Source organism: Rattus norvegicus, chromosome 6, assembly GCF_036323735.1.
Source record: "Rattus norvegicus strain BN/NHsdMcwi chromosome 6, GRCr8, whole genome shotgun sequence".
NCBI classification, from domain to species: Eukaryota; Metazoa; Chordata; class Mammalia; order Rodentia; family Muridae; genus Rattus; species Rattus norvegicus.
The window spans coordinates 107,282,232-107,299,232 of record NC_086024.1 but is presented as its reverse complement, the minus strand read 5'-3'; the positions used below and the strand labels follow the sequence as shown (position 1 = coordinate 107,299,232).

At 47.4% G+C, this 17,001-nt stretch overlaps 1 protein-coding gene and 1 long non-coding RNA gene across 9 annotated transcripts in view; one reads left to right on the top strand and one right to left on the bottom strand.

Annotated features, from left to right (window-relative positions):
- Positions 1-2,529, bottom strand: part of Pcnx1 (pecanex 1) — a 136,873-nt gene extending 134,344 nt beyond the window's left edge. For 7 of the 8 annotated variants that reach the window (XM_039112295.2, XM_006240299.5, XM_039112294.1 and 4 more), the window contains exon 1: positions 2,251-2,529. In XM_039112295.2, coding sequence (XP_038968223.1) covers positions 2,251-2,403 — 153 coding nt within the window. In that variant the 5' untranslated portion in view covers positions 2,404-2,529. The remainder of the gene's footprint in view (positions 1-2,250) is intronic. The other variant, NM_001170347.1, reaches the window with a different exon arrangement.
- LOC102552673 (uncharacterized) lies at positions 1,641-8,249 on the top strand. The gene is made up of 2 exons (XR_010052740.1): positions 1,641-1,967; positions 7,596-8,249. It is a non-coding gene; the product is annotated as an uncharacterized LOC102552673 (long non-coding RNA).
- Positions 8,250-17,001: the final 8,752 nt, after the last annotated feature.

Genomic DNA, 17,001 nt, shown 5'->3' with positions numbered 1-17,001 from the left:
CCTTAGACTATAGCAATGAACAGAAAGAAACCCCTGCCTGGTCAGAGCTTCAAGTCTATTATTAGCTTTCCGCAGTGCAACAGGGCGACAAAAACAGCAAGTAAGCGAGTGGATCAGCCAGCAGAAACTGTGGTTGAGAAAGCAGGCACAAGAGTTCAGAGGCTGCTTCATTACTTACCAGGGAAAGTCTCGCATGCCAGAAACTTGAAATAACCTAGCCAAAGCTGGCTACACAATCATCTGACAAGGGAGGAGAGTCCCCCTGACAAGAGTAGGAAGGGCAAGTACACCAGCCTAGGGCACAGTGATGACATATCAGCTGCTTGGAAGACTGCTGCAGTCGAACTGAGCATAGAAAGGGGCAGGGAAGGGGCAGGGCAGAGGCTGGTCTAAGCAGAAGGGTCACAGATCTGAAAGAATCCTCTGAAACACCAAGTCTCTACAAACACCACCACCACCACTGCCATCCTCACCTCCCCCACCACCACCCCACCCACCTCCTTCCCCAACAAACACCCAGCAGGACAGGGAGGCTTGGACCAGGACTGACTCTGGGGGATGATGGACTGCTGTCAGGTTTTAAAGACAGAACGCACCAGCTTTGTACTTGGACTGGGAGTGAAGAGAAAGGGAAACCTACGAGCTTCGGGAAGAGTGGAGTTGCCATTTGTTGAATGAAGTGAGGCACTTTTATATTCCCAGAACCTGGCAAAGAAAGTACCTAGTGCACAGTGGACACTCAAATATCTGAGAATCGAGTTTGACTGAATAAGTTTATTCAATCCAGGTAATTCAATACATGGCTTTCCCCTTCCTCTAAAGTCTTCAGTGGTTGTTAATTCCACAAAGAGGCTTAGACCCAAACCTTATATGGCACACAGCAACAAATCCCGACCTCTCGACAATCATTTAGTCCTAAATGGACAACCTGCCTGAACACACAGAAGGCGACTGAAAGCTGGTAAGCCTAAAGACGCTCACCACCAAAGCCATGAAGCTGCTCGTTAAGGACACCATACTCCTGGAAAGGGACGCCGGTGCAAAGTGAACCGGAACAGCCACAATGGATTGAAATGATAACATTTGATGATAGATTTTCAGAATCTGACAAGACAGAACAAGTCCCATAATAAAGCAGCATTAAAAAAAAAAAAAAAGAGGCAGAAAAGCTCCTTTAAGCTGGTGTAAGTCCCTCCTAACACGTTTCCATGAGAAATAAGACCCTGCTTGACAATGTGACATTTAGCGCACACACACCATCCCCCAAGGCATGTTCCTGCCAATTAGTGATACTGAGAAAAGAGGCGAATTGGCTCCTAACTTGTGGTACTTCTCATACTCCTATTCTGGGATTTAGTAATCCAGCACCTTTGTTCTAGCCTCTTGAAGAACCACGAAGTTAGCAGAAACTCCCTGAAAGCTCAGTTTTCCCAAATGTCCTACCCTAAAATATAGTGCTTTGCTTTTATTTTATTTTTTTAAGAAATGTGCAAACATCTTTCAGGAACACATCCTCTAAAACACTCCTGAGGCCTGTGAATCTCAGGCCAGCCTTGGCTATAGAAGGAAACTAACTGGGAACACTAAAAACACTTTAGAGAAACTGGCCCTAGTGCACCAAGCAACAGGCGGCACTCTCCTTTTCCCTGCCAGTCAAAGGCCTTGAAGCAACGCAAACAAACGGGTTAAATGCCAGCCAGGTTCCCGTACCTCCCCGCTCCCTGTGCACAGCGCTAGCCTGACAACACCACGGCCCCTAGCCGCGGGGCTGAACCGAAAGGAACCCGCACCCAACCGACCAACGGTTTGCAGAGGCACGAGCCACCCGGGGTTTCCCCCAACACGGGAAGCGAGTACGAGCCGGGACACCCCGCGACTCCGCTCCAACCGGAGCACGCACGGCCTCCCCCGGGCTCCGCACAGCCGGAGACCGAGGTGCGGGCGGGGATGCCCCCGGGGAGCGGGAGGTAGGTAGCCGAGGCCCGGAGAGGACCGGGGACCCCGAGGGAAGGCCTCGGGCGCCGGTTACGCAGACCCGCACGCGAGGCGCTAGGAAGCGGGACCCAGCTGGGGACCGGTGAGAAGGGAGGTGCTGAAAATACTGGAAATCCCGGGCCGGGAGCGGAGCGGGCGGGGGAGGGGAGCGTCCGCCCGCCTCCGGGACCGCTGGACGCGGGGAGGACAGGGGCGCGACCCCCGGACCCCCGAGGACCCGCCGAGCGTCCTCAGAGTGTCCCCGCCCCCACTCACCATGTAAAGCGTGAAGGGCAGGCCGAGCAGAAAGAGCCACAGGTAGAGGTGGAGCGCGTTCACGAAGGTGGCCTGGTGTGGGTCGTAGTACCAGCCGCCACTGAGCGCGGCCCACACCCCCTGCCGGAGGATCTGCAGCGTCTGCGACCCCATCCCCACCCGGCGTCGCCGCCGCCGCCGCCGCCGTCCCCGCCCCGGCCCCAGCTTCGGCCTCGTCGCCTGCGCGCCCGCGGACCGGTCTAGCCCCCTCCCGAGCTCCGGGAGAGCGGCCCGGCGCCGCGGCGCTCGCTGGTGCTGCTGCACGAGGAGGAGGAGGAGACGGCGGAGGAGGAGGCGGCGAGCGGCGGGGCGGAGAGCGGCGAGGAGGAGGAGGAGGCCGGACTCCGGAGCGCCGCCGCCATCTTGTCTCCGAGCTCTGAGCCCGAGCCCGGCCCGCCAGCGCTGCCGCCCCCGCCGCCGCCTCCGCCGCCGCGACCCCCGCCGGCCGCCAGCCCCGGCCCCGGCCCGGCGGAGCAGGCGAGCGGGCGCCCAGGAGGACGCGCAGGAAGCCGCGCCCCCTCCGGCTCCTCCTCCCGCTCCCTCCGCCCGCGAAGCGGTCCCCACGGGTACGCGCAGTACCTCGGCCCTGCGAGCGCCTCCTGTTGGCGCCCGGGAGAAGCACAGACGCCGCCTCTGGCGGGCGTGAGGGGTAGGGTAGGGTGGGGTAGGGTGGGGTGGGGTGGGGTAGGGTGGGGTGGGGTGGGGTAGGGTGGGGTGGGCTGGGGTGGAGTGGGGCTATGCGACGGGGACGGCACTGCACCGGATATGACCGACCCGGGCAAGCTCATTAAAGGGGAACACTCTTCCAGACTCCGAATTGCTAGACCTTGCTGGGGCTGGCATTTGTGGCATTTGGCCAAGACAAAACAAGTAAAAACATTTTGGGGTAAACTGTCTGAGATTGACACTGCAGGACTGGAAGAATTAAAGCAGAGTTGAAAAGTCACAATGTACACAATTTGAGCAGGAACTGTGTTAGTTAGCCCTTTGGTTGGGCCGAGGCAGTTTGGGTGAGAGAAAAAAGGTGACATCAAGAACTGGAGCATTTACTGCTTCCAGATAGGCATACATTAATACAAGTTACAAGAGATAAAAAAGTATGACCCGAACGAGTTATTCATGCACCGCAACTTTTCTTTTTCATGTGGTGCAACCAGTAACCATTTTTTATCAATGGGCCAATCTCAGCGAAGTTGAAAGATTCCTGACTCCACCCAAACTTTGAATGGGGTCTTGTACTCCTCTTTTTATAGCTGTGAAAACTGGGAATCGTTCTTGGCCCTGTGTAATGTTTCTGAAGTATGTCTGATCTCACTGGATGGCTTTTTTTAAGGGTTTGAAGGTTGAGTTTATTGTAGCAATAAACATACTCTATTTTCCCAGATTAAAGTTGCTATAATTAATGAGGGAAGCAAAGTGACCCATTGCAATGCCTCCGGGTGTCATGCCACTATATAGTTAGTTGGTTATGTTCACACCTGTTCCACTTACCCTCCACAACACTCCTTTGAGGCACAGCCAGGGTTGTCCTTCTTTTTATCAATGAGGGCTCTGCCACTCAAACTGATTACCTAGGTTCTCATAAGTAATAAGTGGTGGGACACTCTGAAGTCAGCATTCATCCTGCTGACTTCAAGCTGCATAAACAAGCTTTTCATATCTACTCAGAACTCAGGTGGGGCCTTCAGGCTTAAAGATATGGGCAGCTGTTGTCAAAGGTGATGGTGGGGTCATCACCTCAAAGTGACCTAGAAATGGAAATTCTCACATTAACTCTCTAGGGAAACTGGGAGTGGTGGGGTGGGAGAACCCAGCAAGTTTTAACAAGCCCTCCAGAGATTGTGAGAGCCTTCCAGGTAGGAAGAACACCACTCTGTTATGTAATCACAAAGCAATCCGAGTTCAAAGAACTTTAAAGGGTGTGTGAATAAATTCACATCAACATATATTTTCCATGTATGCCTAAAAACAAATTCAAGATTTAAATAATGCAATATTACAATTAAAATAGTGGTCTCGGCTTGATTGACAGGCACAAGACACACGGTCAGAGTTTTCTTTTGTGTCTCCTGAAGGAGACAGGAAGTCTCTCTTGAGAAACTGGAAGTGGTCCCAAGCTTTCCAACACAAAGGGAGATGTAAACCAGGATAAAATTCCATTAGTACATCAGTTTCCATGCCAGCAAACGTCCACTGTGGTTTAATACATAGGAAAAGATGGGCTGTCATTCAGTGAGGCTGACTGGGAGAAATGGGGTGGAGAACTAGATGCATCCATGGGATGGGAAGCAGACCTAGCTAGACCAGAAAAGAGTGCGATGTGGTGGGTATAGAACCAAGCCACAGCAAGCTGCGACAGCCGGCAGCAGGGTCTCCACGGTGTGAGAAGCTGATGGACAGCTGCAAAGTAGCCTGGAAAACTCAAGGGACAGGCAAGAAGGAGGGAATTTTATGGCACGGATGTGAAAAATGTGTTGCTTATTGCGTGGCTCCCGCCTTGCCTAAGGTTTTCCAGGTCTAAATTCATGGCCTTAAGTTTCCGTACCGGGAAAATTCTGGTGACCCAAGAGAACAAAGCAAGTATCCAGAGGCCAGATTTGATGGATACTTTTACAGGAAAAGTAGCTTACTGCCTAGAACTGGGACAAATCCTCACACTGAGTGTGGATGCCTTATGTTGAGGCCCCTGGGTGTTAATGTAAAACCCTAATTCCCTTCCAATACTCCTGGGCTTAATCCCAGAACCAAAAGATGGGAGTTACACAATGATAGTCTCTAAGTGAAAGGCGGCCAGCCCGATGGGCAGGGCCAGAAAGTTAAAGAGGGCAAAAAGAAGCTGCCTCTTACATCCTGAACCGGTAGAAGCATTTTAGAAAAATGCAAAAGAACTAGCGGTTGAAAGATGGCCTAGAAAAGGCTGACCTTCCCAGATGACAGACTCAGTCACTGGAGGAAGGGGCGGATCTTACAGGCTTTTCATCTTGTAGCTTTCAAAACGTTTGTAAGTGCTCCCACGCAATCCTATGCTGTCCACAGGGGCACAGAGAGGTTAAATGGTTTGCCCAGGTTACACACTGTGTCATACTCATAAAACGTAAGAGCAAGACAAAAAAATGAAAGCATCTAATTTGCTAAATGTTAACACTCTCAGCCAGGCACAAAAGTCATCAATAATGTTATACTTAACATGTCAGAGTCAGCAGCCATGATATACTGCCAAGCCACCACCTGACATTGGCTCTTCTTCAGCTAATCCTATTAAAAAGATGTTTCCTGACTGGCTCACAGACCCCTTGAGGACCGGGAACAGCCACAGCAGATGCTTTCTTGTTCGTAAAAGGAGAAAATCTGAACATTGGAAACCATCTAATGCCGCCATCCAAGCCCACCTGCCACAGAGACATCCATGACACAGCCCTGTCTGTTAGGTGGCATTCCCTCTAAGGCCCATGGGTCTTGCCAACTACCCAACCCAAAAGTCTCTTCTGAGACCAGATCCTCTTCTCTCTCTCAGCGAAACCAACGTTTACTTACTTGCTCAGACTTGGACCCTCCCCTGCCCACTCCCATTCTGTTGTCAAATCAAGCCTCCTGGTGGACGCTGTCAGCAGCTCCTACCTAATAGCCTCTTGCCACCAGTCTCCCCACTTCAAAACCTTGTACCTTCTACTGGCAAATTAATTTCACTAATCTACTCTTCTTAAAAGCCTTTAATTCCCTCCAGTAACCTAGGGAGTAAAGGCACTGGTCCTTAGCTGAGTTTTCAAGGCCCCCTATTAACCTGAATAGTCTCTTCCATTTAACTGCCTCTGCTCCCCAGCAGGAAGCCTTTTTATTGGTAGATGCCAGCATATATACTTGTATGTTTATCACCCCACACAGTTATCAACCTGCCTATGTGCTCTTATGGACACTATAGCTAGAAATTGTTAGGCTTTATCCGTTTCTAAAACATGTGAAGACTGTTTCAAACTCTCTCTCTCTCTCTCTCTCTCTCTCTCTCTCTCTCTCTCTCTCTCTCTCTCTCTCTCTCTCTCTCTGGAACAGCCTAGCCAACCTGCTTATAAGTCCTACTCACTTAGCAATTGTCTGCTACTTTCTATGCCTCCAAACAACCGTACGTCTTGGTGACAAGGTGCTTCCCAGTGAGCCCAGGTGCCAGTGCCCATCAGAAAGCTGTTACAGATCAGTGCACTTAGTGTAGACGGGCTGCAGAAAGCACAAGGACAGGCGACTTCCCAATCAAGTATGTAGATCTATTTTTTAAGCCATTAATTTGGTACTTCTTCTGTATTTAAAAACAGTCCAGCAGTTTTAGGAGATCAGTTCAAAAAAGGAAAAACTATGAGATAGAGATTGAAGAGAATTTGGAAGAGAAGTGCCCTAGATAACCCTGGTTCACTTTTTAGCTATTTGCCATGTGCCACTTTATATCACTTTATTTATATAGCAAATAAATGTCAAAAGCGGGGAGGGGAAGAGTCCCCAAACTGTACATAATGTAATGAGAAACACCAGTGTCTGGATATGGAGTTCAGTAAACAAAAAGTGGGGTTTTTTATTTTTAAGATTTATTTATTTTATCTGAGTACACTGTTGTTCTCCTAGGACACACCAAAAGAGGGCATCTAATCTCATTACAGATGACTGAGCCACCATGTAGTTGCTAGGAATTGAACCCAGGACCTCAGGAAGAGCAGCCTGTGCTCTTAACCACTGAGTCATCTCTACAGCCCCAAGAAGTAGTTTTCTTACTACCCAGAAGATGACCATTCTTGGAAATCACAGTTCAGTCTGTCTTAGACCTTCAGTCCCACAGAATATGTACTTTAGGACAAATTTTAGCCAGGCCCAGCGGTGCACACCTCTTATCACAAAACTCAGGCAGAGGCAGGTGGATCTCTAAGTTTGAGGCCAGCTTGGTCTACAGAATGAGACTCTGTCACAAGAAAGAAAAAGGCACGTTTTATTTGAGACTAACCACCCCAGCAATTCTCACTATGGTTTTGTGTTATTGAGGGGAAATAACCCTCACTTTCCTTTAATTCACATCCAACACTTCCAGAGCAGGAAAAGGGAAGTACGTAGGCTGTTGTGAAACTCCCCAAATATTGGGAATTCCTAAATTAGAAACAATATGAGCACTTGTTTTTCATCTTTAAAAGATCCCTCTGAGGGGCTGGGGATTTAGCTCAGTGGTAGAGCGCTTACCCCAGCTCCAAAAAAAAGAACCAAAAAAAAAAAAAAATCCCTCTGGTAGTTTAGTTCTATATCGCATTAAAGAGCTATTTACCCTTCTGTCTCAGGCATAATTCCAGCAGGACTTACTAAGCCAAGTGGTGTCAAGGATGGTCTCCAAAGAGCCCGGCCACCTGCTAGTAGCCACCGGTGCTGTGTGGATCACCTGCCCTGTTCAGGAGTTTGGCAGAAGCAAGAGAGTTGTCATCTTGGAAGTCAAGGAGTGCCAGGAACATTCCTTGGAGGGACCATAGTGTTCATAGTGGAAAGATCATAGTGTGTGCAATCGGATGAACCTGGGCTCCATCCACCTTCTGCCGAATTCTAAATTAGTCCTAGCCCCAAGTGAGTGAAACCACGCAGGGCTGAAGAGTCTTGGGGTATTAAGTCCTGCAGACTCATTGTGTATTGTTTTGGTGGCAGGACTTTTGTTTACACCCCCCACACACACAAGAAAAATGAAAATCTCCCAGGATAAAATAAAAAGGCATAGCCATGGAGATACTTCTACAGCTTTTTAAGTGGCGCCCTTAGCAGTTCGTGGGAATGCATCTCTCATTAGTCATGTCATTTGGGTTGAATTTCGAGATTTGGATGGGGTATTATTTTCCTTGTTACTAAGATTTCACCAACGATAACATAGCTTCTGTGTACCAATCATGCCTCTTCTTGATATATGTTCTAGGAGAGTGATATGTATGGAATAAAATCTCTCAAAATCATGTGGAGAGCAAAACAAAAACAAACGTCCTGCCCTCTGGTTTTCTCCTTTTCTCTGCATTACATCCTTTAAACTCATTATGGGCTTGAGCCCTGTGGCAAGTATTTCTCAGTGTTGTAGTCTACAAACCACTCAAATCAAGACCTTCCACTAAAAACACAGACTTCTGGGCCCAAGGGGTTGGGTCAGTGGTTAAGGGTGCTGCCCTTCTAGGTGACCCAGGTTCAGTTCCCGGCATCTTTATTGCAGTTTACAGCTGGGTCTGCAACTCCGGTCCCTCAACACCAGTCATGTACATGGGACACATGTATACATGCAGACAGGCAGGCCATTTACACATGAAAATGAATATAAATCTTTTTTAAAAGCCCACAGAACTCTAGTTCCAATCTATCTGTGGGGCATTAGAAATGCCAAGACAATGTTAGGTGTTCTCAAATTAGAGAATTGGTATAGAGACCTATTTCATAGTCATGTGCATGGATGTGATTTTTACTGTGCTGGTGATGGAACCCAGGACCTTCCCCACTGGTGTGTCCCCGCTGTTGCCCACATCACCAGTTATATTCTAGACTCCACATCCAGAAGGTGCTGCCCAATCCCCACCATGTTTATCCTCAGCCTTGGGAACATCACTGGTCGTCAGGTTTCCAGTCCTGCCTGCGCACCTCTGTCTCCAGTCTCCTCTACCCGATGCTTGCTTTCTCCCCATCAAAGCTTATCGATGGGTTAACGGGCGGGGGGCATCTCCATCATTCATCTCTGTGGTCCTGTCTGGTCTAAGAGGTACTGTGGCCTCCCAGTCTGACCCAGATAGTGACCCTCAGCCTTGTAACAGCCAGTGAAAGCAAACCCTCAAGAGATGACTAGAAATAGGACACCTCAAAATATTCCCCAAATCATTGTCTGAGGAACACAAACGTGACCTGTGTTTCCTGTTTCATAGCCATAGTCTGTTTCAGTTGGGTTGGCTTTGCTTGTTTTTGTTTTCCCCCTCAGGAATGGGAAGGAGTTACTAAACTTCCAACCTTTAGAAGATTTTCTTTTTAATCAACATTTAACTTATGTGTTTATTTTTTCCCAGCGCTTGGAATAAACCCAGAGCCTTGTGAATTCCTGTCAAAAGGTCCATCACCCATCCACACACACCCCAGCCCCAGGTCTGTCTTTTGAAAAACTGAAGTAACTTCCTGGGTGTGTGCTTGGGCCAGGCTCTCTACTGATTTGCGTCTGATTGGTCTTTTTTTTTTTTTTAACCCTGAACATTATATGTTTATATTTTATATGAAAAAGACACAGAAAAGTTATCACTTAGCCAGTAGGTCCCCTACCCAGTTACAACTACTGCCGATGTGTGATGTCTTGGTCCTCCATCGCAACAGCCCTCTCCCCTTCTGCTCTGAACCATATTCTTGGTGGAATGCAGTGTCTGATTTGGAAATTTTTTTTATGTCAACACATGCCATGTGCTTTGGCAGTTTGCTCAGTCTGAAAAACTTCAGGGGACATTTTTTCCTTCTGACTTGCCCGTGTGTTTTTTAGAGTCTTGGCAACATTCTCTGTGCTTCATGGGTACTAGCCTGCAGCTGTAACTAACGGACTATCCAGTCCTTGGCAGGACGTCCACGAGGTCTTCAGGCTTTGGAGGCAGGTTAGTTAAGCAGCTCTCCACGGTGGCTGAAGAACCCTGAGAAGGTCTTCATGTTGGCTGTGACCTTGATAGAAGCAAAATGGTTGCTCCCATTCTCGGTTTCACCCAGAGGTGCATTGAGCAGAAGTTCACTTATAAGCAAAGATATTTCTTAAGTCCTTGCCATACTTTTGGTCTTGTGATGATTTTTGAGCCAGCTTCTCTTCTGGGCACTGATGTACTCTGAGTTTGGCCTATGTTCATAAACCAATTACTGGGCAGGAACATGGAATCACCCTTAGGCTTGTCTTTTCCAGATGGGGATTTAGGCATAGAAAATCTGTTGAGATGGGAAAATGTCTACAGGAAAATTGGATCATGTTAGGAATCTGAGAGGAAGAATGGATGTTGAACAGACACCCAATCACAGAGATTCAGAGACCTGGACTTCATAAAAACATGCTACACATATATGTCTACATAATGCCCTTAACAGTATTTGGTCTATTATTACTTTTTAATGTCAGTTTTTAAAGTTTTAATGTGTAATTGCTTTACATAATTAAGGACTCAATAAAAATATAAAAAGGGTAGACTACAATTTCTCCTTACCGTTAACCCTAGCCATCCAAGCAATGAATCAATAAACAAAGGGAAAAATAACACCACACACACACACACACACACACACACACACACACACACACACACACACACTGATGTAATGGATAACATTGGGTACATTAGTTACTTTCCTTGTTGCTCTGATGTATACACGGCAAACAGCTACAAGGAGCAAGGCTGTGTCATTCTGGTTCAGGATTTCAGTCTGTCACAGCAGTGAAGGTGTGGCAGGAGGGTGCTGGGAAGGCCCCTCCCGTTAGCAGATCAGGAGACAGAAAGGCCAGCCCACCTGTGATTGCTGCACTTCAGGCATCAGAAGCTCCATAAGCGACACCAGTTGGGAGGCTACATGCACAAAGCACGAGCCTGTGGGGGTGGGGGACAGGGAGACCTCACTGATGTATAAATCCCTCACAGCCCAGTCCATGCCAGCTTTCTCCAGCTTCCGAAGCAGCGTATGCTCCCATTGGCAGGCTTTGAAAATATTCATTTCAGACCCGTTGTCAACAAAGCTTGTCAGATTTTTGGATCGTCAATAATTTGATCATCAAAATCTGATATCTCTAATTCAAATTTTCCCTCTTGTGAGCAAGGCCGAACTGTTCTCATGCGCCGAGAAGCCATTGCCCTTCACCCTCAGGCCCTGTCTGTTCAGAGCCATTGCTTCCTCTTCTACTGAATTAAACTTTTGCTTTCTGATATTTTGGGTTCTGGCCTGCAGGAGGGCTGCAAATATCCATCCAGTTTATGGTTTGTCTTGTGACCCTGTTCATAGATTTCTTTCTAAGCTTAATTTTAATAAGATTTTTTTGTATTTTCATGTATTTAACTGATATATTAAAACACAAAAAATATATACACACTAATGTAGTACTGTGATTTTTTTGAGACAGCATCTCACTATGAGGACTAGGCTGGACTTGAACTCACAGGGATTCCAAACTCAGAGATTCTTCTGCCTCTCCTCCCCCACTTCCCCCTATGTGCTGTGATCAAAGGTGTTTGCCACCATGTCCCGCATATTGTGACGTTTTGGTTTATAAGCATATTGCATAATGTCTAAATCAGATTAAACATGGCCATCTCAAACATTCATCAGTGCTTTATAGTGAAATTCCTCTTTTATAGTTTTGAAACATGTAACTTATTGTTATCATAGGCACTCTCGTATACACTACCAGAACCAGATACGTCTAACTGTAACTCAGAACCCATCCACCAGCATGTCCCCCACCACGCCCAACACACACATACGATCCTCGGCCCCTAGCAGATCTTTTAGAGGTTCTAGTATAAGTACATTTCTCCTTCCCATTTCTCCCCTCCAACCCTCCTCTGTACCCCTCCCCACTCTTCAAATCCACGGCCTCTTTCTTCAGTAATTGTCACGTGTATAACCCGTGCCTTCTGTACAATGTTACCTGTATGCTTTCAGGACTGACCGTCTGACCCTAGCCGACTAATCAGTGTGCTTTTCTCTGGGGACACCGCCTCTCCCACTCCCAGGTCTCCTCAGTGGTCTGCAGTTCCTCCTGTAGGGTTGAGGCCTCGTGGACTCTTCCCTGTTCAGTTTGAGTGACCATTGTACAGCTCACGTTCAGTCAGTCATGTTGACGAGACACTGTTCTAATCCCACCAAGGGACGCAAAGCTGTTTCTAAGACCTTCCCAGAGAGAGGAACCCAGTTGTACAGAGCCAGGACAGAGACCCATTTTGAGTCTGTAAGCTGTGAACCCTGGTAGTGGGACTAGGCAAATCCAAACCCCAGGGGCCACTTATGTAACTCCCGTTCGCTATGAGATTATAATGTGCATTATCCGTCTCTGGTCTTTATCCACAGCAACTGGATGTCATAGTCACCGCCGAGTAAAACCTTTTGACAAGTATGAGCAGATTTCCGTGGGACTGTCACATTCCATTACAATTATTTGTTTACTTTCTGCCTTTCCCAGAAGGCAAGAATTCTTTAAGGGCAGAAACTCTTTGTCCGCCTAGAATCCCTATAACTGAACATGCTCACCCCTCCCATTGGAACGGGTCCATTGCATGTTTTGCTGTGAGCAGTCTCTCGGTCGGTATGTCCCACCCTTTAATCCTGCTTGTGGAGCAACAGCCAGTGTCAGCCCCTGAACTAAAGCCCCTCACATGTGTTTCTGTTCTTCACTCCTCACAACAGCTCTGTGAAGGGAGTTCTTAATTTCCCTGCTGTATTAGCAAAGCATCTAAGCACCAAGTAACTCACCTCAGGACATGCGCTGGGTTAGTCAGGGTTCCTTTACTATAACAACGACTTGAGGTTAGTGATTTATAAAGAGTAAAAAGGTAAAAAGGTTTGTTTACCTTGGCCAAATACCTGAAATAGCTAACTTACAAAGAGAAAAAGGGGGTTGTTTTGTTTTTGTTGTTTCATTTTCTGGCCACAGTTTGAGAGTATCTAATTGGCCTGGGTACTTTGAGACTGACTATAGAGTAAATCAGCACACACGCGCGCGCGCGCACACACACACACACACACACACACACACACACACACACCACACAAAGGGGGGTGGGGAACATGGCAGACAGAAAAACTGTTTAGCTCAAAAGAGAGTCGGGAGAGGGCTAGGATCCTACTCCCTCAAAGCACACCAACAACTAGAGCTCTCCCATGGGCCCCACCTTTGAAAGATTCCATAACCCTCCTTTGCCACACTGCCCTGGGGACCTGGCTTTACATGTGGACCTTTGGAGACATTCTAAATCCATACATCTGTCTTTATGGATAATGGAGAAGGGAGAAGGAAAATTGACTTCCCATGCCATCTAACTCCACCCCCACAGCTCCAAAGAGCTATATTATTTCTTCCCAGTGTGTTGAGAAGAAAAGAAAATCTATGTAAATCAACCGGGATGGTCACATCTGCCCTTGGGAAAACACTTCACCTGATGGGATGTGGCTTTTGTTTTGTATTGTGATTGCAGTTGTTTCCTGAAAACGCTTTGGTGTTCCTATTTGAGTAACCCTGTTCTCATCCCACCAAGAACAAGCAAAGAGAAACAAGGTTTCAGCTGGCTGTTCAAAGTGAGGGTTATAAGAATCTGACAAAGAATGGAATGAGGGAATCTGGCAGCTTGAAAGGGACAGCTAAATTCTTCCCATGGTGAATAAGACCGAATCAATTTGAAAATAACACCGGACTGAAAGTGCAAACCATGCACCCCCACAAAAAGGAGATGGTTTTCTAGGAGGAGGAAAGAGAACTGGTCCTCAAGTTAGGAACAGAGTGGTCCTGGAAGGCAGAACAGGTACAGACCTGAGCTCAACAGCTGGGAGCAGACAGGAGCAGTCAATGTGGCCAACAGAACATCTAGCCCACCGTTAAAGCAAGTGGCTGTAAGCCACCACCACGGGCACTAATTGTCCACCCAGGGCTGTGGGCTCCAGCAGAACTGGCTCCCAAAGGACTTAGGGCTGTCTGGGTTTTAATAACAGCCCCCTCTCTTCTGTGATTAAATCTTCAGACTTTAGTGTCAGCATAGAACAGTTTCTCAGCCTCAGCTCTAATGTCATTGGGAGCCAAATGACTCAGTGTAGGGGGAAGGAGACTGTCTCGTGGGTTGTTTAGCAACACCTCTGGACCCTTCCTACAAGATGCCACACCGATGCCCACAAGACGCTAGGGCACACCAGACCCGCTTGCGAAAAGCAAATACCTTTTAAAATAAAAGATTTTATTTTTCAAAAAGAACTATTTTTATTCCTATGCATGTATCCGTGTGTGGGTGAATGCCCAAGGGGGGCAGAAGAGAGAGTCAGGTCCTCAGGGGCCTGAGTCATAGATGGTTGTGAGCTACCTGACAGGTACAGAAGGAAACTGAATTCAGGTCCTCTGCAAGACCAGTGAGTGCTCCCAGTGGCTGAACCCATCCCAGTCATCAATTATCCTTCAGAGGGTTGAAGAAACGGCCCAGCCATTATGAGCCCTTGTTGCTCTTGCAGAAGGAGTTTGGTTCCCAGCACCCAAGTCAGGTGACTCAGAATTACCTGTAATTTTAGCTTTAGGGCTCTAGCCTCTGAGAGACCCACAGACATGTATGTGCCAAACACACAGATAGACACAGACAGACTGATACAGATACCCAGAAGTCAGACAGACAGACAGACAGACAGATACACAGACACACACACACATGCATGCACAAATATTTTTTTAATATGTTTTGTCATTTCTGAGCATCCTCACAGGGCAGGGGCAAAAGTGTGCTTCCCTCTCCCTCCCAGACAGGAATCTCTAGAGCAGATAAACGCTTTTACTCAGTGTGTACTCATCCCGTGCTCTTACATAAAACGCACTCTTTTCCAATCTCCCTTAGCTGTGCCGGGGATCTGACTTGGGACCTTGTGAATGCTGGGCAAGGGCTCTGCCTCAGCTATATCCGTGGCCCTTGAAATGCGCCCTTTAAACCTAAAAGAAAAGCAATGGTGCGATTTTGTTAAATGGCCTAGCTGAAGTATTTCCAGGGTTTCTTTTTTTTTTTTTTTTTTTTTTTTCTTTTTTTTCCGGAGCTGGGGACCGAACCCAGGGCCTTGCGCTTCCTAGGCAAGCGCTCTACCACTGAGCTAAATCCCCAACCCCGACATTTCCAGGGTTTCTGCTATGTTAATTCTACCTCTAAACTTCTGGGACTAGCCAGGAGTTGTTTAAGAATGTTTTTACAGAATCTGTGCAATAATAGTGCATAGATAAATAGGAGAGAGAGAGAGAGAGAGAGAGAGAGAGAGAGAGAGAGAGAGAGAGAGAGAGAGAGAGGAGAGAGAGAGACAGGGAGAGAGAGAGAGAGAGAGAGAGAGAGAGAGAGAGAGAGAGAGAGAGAGAGAGAGAGAAAGGGATAGAGTATCATTTTCCAAGTATAGTGAAATCTTTGTTTGGTTTTAGTTTTTTGCTTTGGTTTTGGTTTTTTGAGACATGGTTTCTCTCTGTAACCCTATCTGTCCTAGAACTAGCTCTGTAGACCAGACTGGCCTCGAATGAAGAGATCCACCTGTCTCTGCCTCCTGAGTGCTGGGATAAAAGACATGCTCCACCATGACCAGCTCATACTGCAGTTTTAAACGATGTACATATAAGAATGGGGAGCTGGGGGGAGTGGTTCGGGTTAATCTATGGTCTCAGCTACTTGGATGCTGAAATGAGAGACCCACAGTGTTGGGGTTTAAATCTCAGCCCACGTCCAGACAGAACACACCAAACCAACATGGTTTCATGTGGAGAGGTTTAATGAGAGAAGAGTAGAAGGGGAGGATAAGTAAAGGAGGCCGACCATGGGCATGTGGAGAAGGGAAAGAGGGCAAGGGAGTGGAAAAGAGCAAAGAGAGCAAGGAGTGGGCAAGCAGTCCCTTTTATAGTCAGGCATAGCTGGCTGTTGCCAGGCAACTGTGGGGCGGAGCATACCTGGCTACTGCAGGTAGCCGTGGGGGGTGGAGCTTAGACAGAATACCAACATTCCCCGGTTTGGTTTAATTAAAAAAAGAAAAATTAGAAAGGCGATGGTGGAGCAGGAATAGGGTCGTTGTGATCTCTCACTACTTCCTGCTTGCTTTGGGGCAACGTGTCTTTAGGGAACCTAGAGAAGTGGGTATGGGATGTTTGTCCAGTTTTTTTTTTTTTTTTAATTTTTTTTTAAGATTTATTTATTATGTACACAGAGTTCCACCTGCATGTAAGAGGGCACCAGATCTCATTATCGGTGGTTTTGAGCCACCATGTGGTTGCTGGGAATTGAACTCATGGCCTCTGGGAGAGCAAACCGTGCTCTTAACCTCTGAGCCATCTCTCCAGCCCGTTTGTCCAGTTTTAAGAGTTGGCTGTTTCCTTGTTCCAGATCCGCTTGAACAACAGTAAGAGTTGACCATATATATATACTGTGTGTTACAAGCAAACGCTCATTCAGTACTATGTGCTGGTAACTTGTGATCAGGACAGCCATTACTGCTTCTGCCATCCATGGCCCTTCGTGCTATGGTGCAGACGATATTGCTAGACGGATTTCCCCCAGGCGCTAACTGCAATCTCACTCAGTCTCCCCTGCTCTAGACATATGCATGAATATGGAAACAGGAAAGACACACTGCCTGTCCCAGTTTATGATTCTAAGGTGTTGCTCCGTCAAATCTGAGCTGTTTGTTAGTAATCCCCAATTATGTAACATCCTGCAAATGCGTGGCAAACAATGTAAGAGAATCTAGTTTCTTTTTTTTTTTTTTTTTTTTTTTTGGTTCTTTTTTTCGGAGCTGGGGACCGAACCCAGGGCCTTGCGCTTCCTAGGTAAGCGCTCTACCACTGAGCTAAATCCTCAGCCCCGAGAATCTAGTTTCTTGAGAAGGGTCGTGGCCTGTGCACAGACACTGTTCAATTCTTTGACTATTGTTTACAGAGAGGCATCTTTCGCCTCCGGATGCATAAGGTAATCTCTTATCTCAGGGGTGGGGTGGGTGTGGGAGGAAAGGGAAGGGAGG